General features: G+C 42.2%; 1 protein-coding gene across 1 annotated transcript in view; it reads right to left on the bottom strand.

The window, feature by feature from the left end:
- LOC112073902 (uncharacterized) overlaps window positions 1-2422 on the bottom strand; it is a 36646-nt gene extending 34224 nt beyond the window's left edge. The window contains 5 exon segments of the mRNA XM_070440319.1: window positions 148-321; window positions 597-725; window positions 1055-1203; window positions 1529-1767; window positions 2157-2422. Of these exon segments, the coding sequence (XP_070296420.1) occupies window positions 148-321; window positions 597-725; window positions 1055-1203; window positions 1529-1767; window positions 2157-2291 (826 nt within the window). The 5' untranslated portion in view covers window positions 2292-2422.
- Between the last annotated feature and the right edge of the window lie 1704 nt (window positions 2423-4126).

Consider the following 4126-nt stretch of genomic DNA (forward strand, 5'->3'; position numbering starts at 1 on the left):
GAGAGAGAGAGAGAGAGAGAGAGAGAGAGAGAGAGAGAGAGAGAGAGAGAGAGAGAGGGGCATATGATTAGAGGCATGTCATAGCAAACTCTGTTAAAAATACGTTCTGACCAATCATTCCTCTCAAGTATTAACTGTCAATCTTACGTTCACTTGGACAGAAGCCAAATTTCTTGTCTCTGCCGAAGTCGGCTGTGGTGGCACACCAGGGCAGGTTGTCAGAGCGCCCCTCTGTGGTGCAGGTGGAGTACTGCTTGCCCTCGAATAAGAAAGGGAAGTGGCACAGAGCACCCTCTGCGTTGCCATAGCTTGTCTTCACAACTGGAACAAAAAGGTTATGTTTTTATTAGGTGAAATTGTGAACGATAGCTATGTCCGACATTATTAAATACATCTAATTGACCAATAAAATGGTTCAAGGATTGCAGCTAAAGGATTCAACCCTACAGATTGATGTTGAGATGTTGGCAGAGACATATAATTCATTTCAATCTCAGTCAAGCAAATGCTTCAATTGGACAGTAGGGGGAGTCATAGCTCCATGAAATACTGACTGACTGAAACAGCCAGGATTGACTATACACCTCCATGCTTACCTGCTCCTTTGCCGAGGGTCCAGTTTTCATCATCGTCAAAGTGGGCGTCTCCCTGTATGCCCTCACCAGGGGGGAAGGCGTGGGCCAGAAGGCCGTCCTTACCATCGAAGGGGTAGCCGTCTCCATGTTCTGGAAATTAACAAGGCATTGAATGAATGGCATTCATTTCATGCAGAGTCGGGGGCCAATTCCATTTCCGTTTGGTCAATTCAGTTCCTTCCTTTCATGTTTCTTCAATAAAGATTTATTTGAATGTCTACTCTTCAATTTAGAGATATGTTTTAAACGTAAATGTTCTGGGAGGCTGAGGCTGTTTAATTGTTGCTGTCAGATAATGTGGTACATATTGCATAGCCTGGAATCCAAAATGATACGCTCCGTTTCACTGAAGTGAAACAATGGGTGAAACAGAGCGTCCGTTTGGATCCCAGGCTGCATACAGTTACCGCAGCCCTTACCTGCTTTTCCAAATGACACCATGATGTCGGCGGTGCCGTCGAAGAGTCGCGTGAAGGTGAGAGGGGTGACGTCACTCCACACCTTGAAGGCTCTGGCGAAGGCATCGTCTATCAGAGAGGCTCCCATGTCTGGAGAGTAGTTCAGGATCCTAGAGAGGAAAGCAAGATAGTATGGTCAAACTCACTATGCAGTCAACATCCACAGATTCAAATAGATAGGTAGGCCATTGTTTTTGCAATGCGCTATTTGCACACCATTTCGGGTATCTATTGCCAACTCAGGTCTGTTGAGGCACAGCATCTGACATAACTCTGGAATGTGCTTTCTCAGTCAGGAAAAGGGTTGTAATGATAATACATGCATCTCATTACACTTAGCTACTGGGCTAATGAATATACATGAACGCAACAAGAGGTATTAGGAGCATAACTCTGTGCAGTCTTTAGGTTATTTTATCCCATCTTCCACCATACCTGTACGTAATGGCGTGATGATCCCATTTCAGGTCCCCCTCGAAGGTCTGGTAGGAGCGTACATCAGGGACCCCGCAGCGAGGTGCCTTCATGGCTGCTACCGTAGACTTGTCCAACTTCCCTGTCTCCTCCAACCCCATCTGCCTCTGCATTCTCGTCAGAGCCTTGGAGGTGGACACCACGGACTGGAAACCGCTGCGGTGCTGAACTTCCATGTAGCCAAACCTCTTCAGGTAGCTCTGGAGGTAGGAAATAATGAATACGATGAGATTATTTGATAATTACATCATTGCAAATTCACGAAATTAGGTCAATTTATAATACATACATGTCTGCTTCAGGTAGTTCTGATGATAAATTACGATGACTAGATTTTCGCAAATTATGAGATTATTGCAAATCATAAAATTAGGTCCAACTATGCAGAATTTAGTGTCCCGTTAGTTTGATGTAATCCATAACATTGAAACATGAAGACGTTGGACAATAACCCACATTTCTTTATTGACTATAAAAGGAATCTCCCACCCTCACGTCATGTGTTTTGTCTTCAGAACAGAAAACAGGACAAATGAAGCATCTGTTCATAGACATAGATCAAATCTCTATTTATCTATTAGTTACTCACGTCTGCCAGCTCCTTTTCCGTCACGTTCTTGAGGACATCTCCAGGGAAAGTGACAGACACAGACTTCTTCAGGGGAACGCACCATCCACTCAGCATACACATCCCCAACACAAACAAAGCCAGAACTCGTCTCATGGTGAGACCAAAGGTAACAGAGAAGATGCAAGAATGTGCCGGCTCTTGTTGCTGTTCAATCTCTTTGTTGTGGCTGGCTCTTTTGAGACTAGTTGTCGTTCTCCTTTGTGACCTTGGTGTTTTGGGTTCAGTATTTATGCTCTCAGTCTTAGCCCCCCTCTCTNCCCCCCCCTCCCACCTCTCTCTCTCTCTCTGCCTATACCAGTCATCACCAATCCCACAGGGACAAGGCTTTATGTTATTGTTCAGGGGTTTCCCAAAATGTACTAATCTACACATTTAGCCCAGTACATCACTTCCTAACAATGAACCCTTTTTTTTAGCTACATTTCTGGTGAACTATTTGACAAATACTATTAGGGAAATGATCGAATAATTATGTTAGGATGTTTTGGCTTTATTCAAGCCAAAAGATTGTACGACATTTGGTTAGAAGAGCGACTCTGACATAATGTACATGTAAAAGTACTGTTTCTTATATTCTACAGCGACAGCATCTTTTGATTTCTATTAGTGCTGAATTTCTAGGAAAAGCCTCTGCAGACATATGACTCARATAAATAAATAAATAGCTGTGGTAATAGCATGCTTATTCAATGGACATATTCATCTGTGGGGTTTAGCCGGTGGTTTTCGTAACTGTAAGACAGGTGGAAACCAAAATATATAAAAAATGTAAAATCATAACCTTAAATGGACTTGAACCTGGACTTCTGTTATCTTACAATAATACATTGTAGCTGCAGCATTTTATTGAATGAAGTTTGCCTCCATTTTTCTGTTTTTCAGATTTTTGGGGAAAAAACTGTGACAGACTGAGTCAGTGGTCAAACAGGTTCAAGATATAACTACTATGTGTTACATCATGTAACTGCCTAGGGCTGCCAATGAAACATACAAAAACGAAAACTCTCCGTCTCTCGCCAATCCCCACAAAACCATGTAACTGCCTAGGGCTGCCAATCAAAAAACACTCTCTGTTTGTCCCTACATATCAATAATCAAATACATGTACAGAAACCTTTGTAATCAAATACATGTACAGAAACTGTTGTATGGTTCAGAAGAGTATGAATGAAAATGGACATTGAACCAAATAGCTACAAACATGAAGCTAAATACATTTATACAGAATTTAGATAGTATTAGTAGATCCTATGTACATTATTAATCAAATATAAAGCCACAGACAACACACATGTTGTGATCCATTGCACAACATGCGCTTGCTGTACATCACCGTGTAACAATGTCGCTGCAATACTCTGTGGTTAATTCAATTTAAGGAACAATCTACTTTAATGTCACCATGACAGTGATGACATGCCATGGATCGTAACCCAAATTGTTGTGATCAAACATGTGAAGGGATATTAGGTCATGGGAAACTCGTCTGTGTTTTTTTCTCACCCAAGGAGATATTTCATCATTCAAGACCGGTTTATTTCCGGCCCATCCGAGCACCTTACACAGGCCTATGGAGTTTCAGTGCAACACCTTTCAAATAGTATTATATGTGTATACGTGGGTATTCTCGTCTAAATACCCACTGGGCCCAGACATCAATTCAACGTCTATTCCACGTTGGTTCAACGTAATTTTGTTGAATTGACGTGGAGACAACGTTGATTCAACCAGTGTGTTCCCAGTGGGTAGAGTTTGGTATTAAGCTTTCCAAACAAAATGGCCATAATGACCTTGAAAGACCAGCTACAATCTGGTGACCTCAAGGTGATATCATCTAGCCTGTTATGATGATGTGGGAGCATGATGTGGGAGCATGATGTGGGAGCATGATGTGGGAGTATGATGTGGGAGCATGATGTGGGAGCCAT

This window comes from Salvelinus sp. IW2-2015, unplaced genomic scaffold, assembly GCF_002910315.2.
Source record: "Salvelinus sp. IW2-2015 unplaced genomic scaffold, ASM291031v2 Un_scaffold2414, whole genome shotgun sequence".
In the NCBI taxonomy this organism is placed as follows: domain Eukaryota; kingdom Metazoa; phylum Chordata; class Actinopteri; order Salmoniformes; family Salmonidae; genus Salvelinus; species Salvelinus sp. IW2-2015.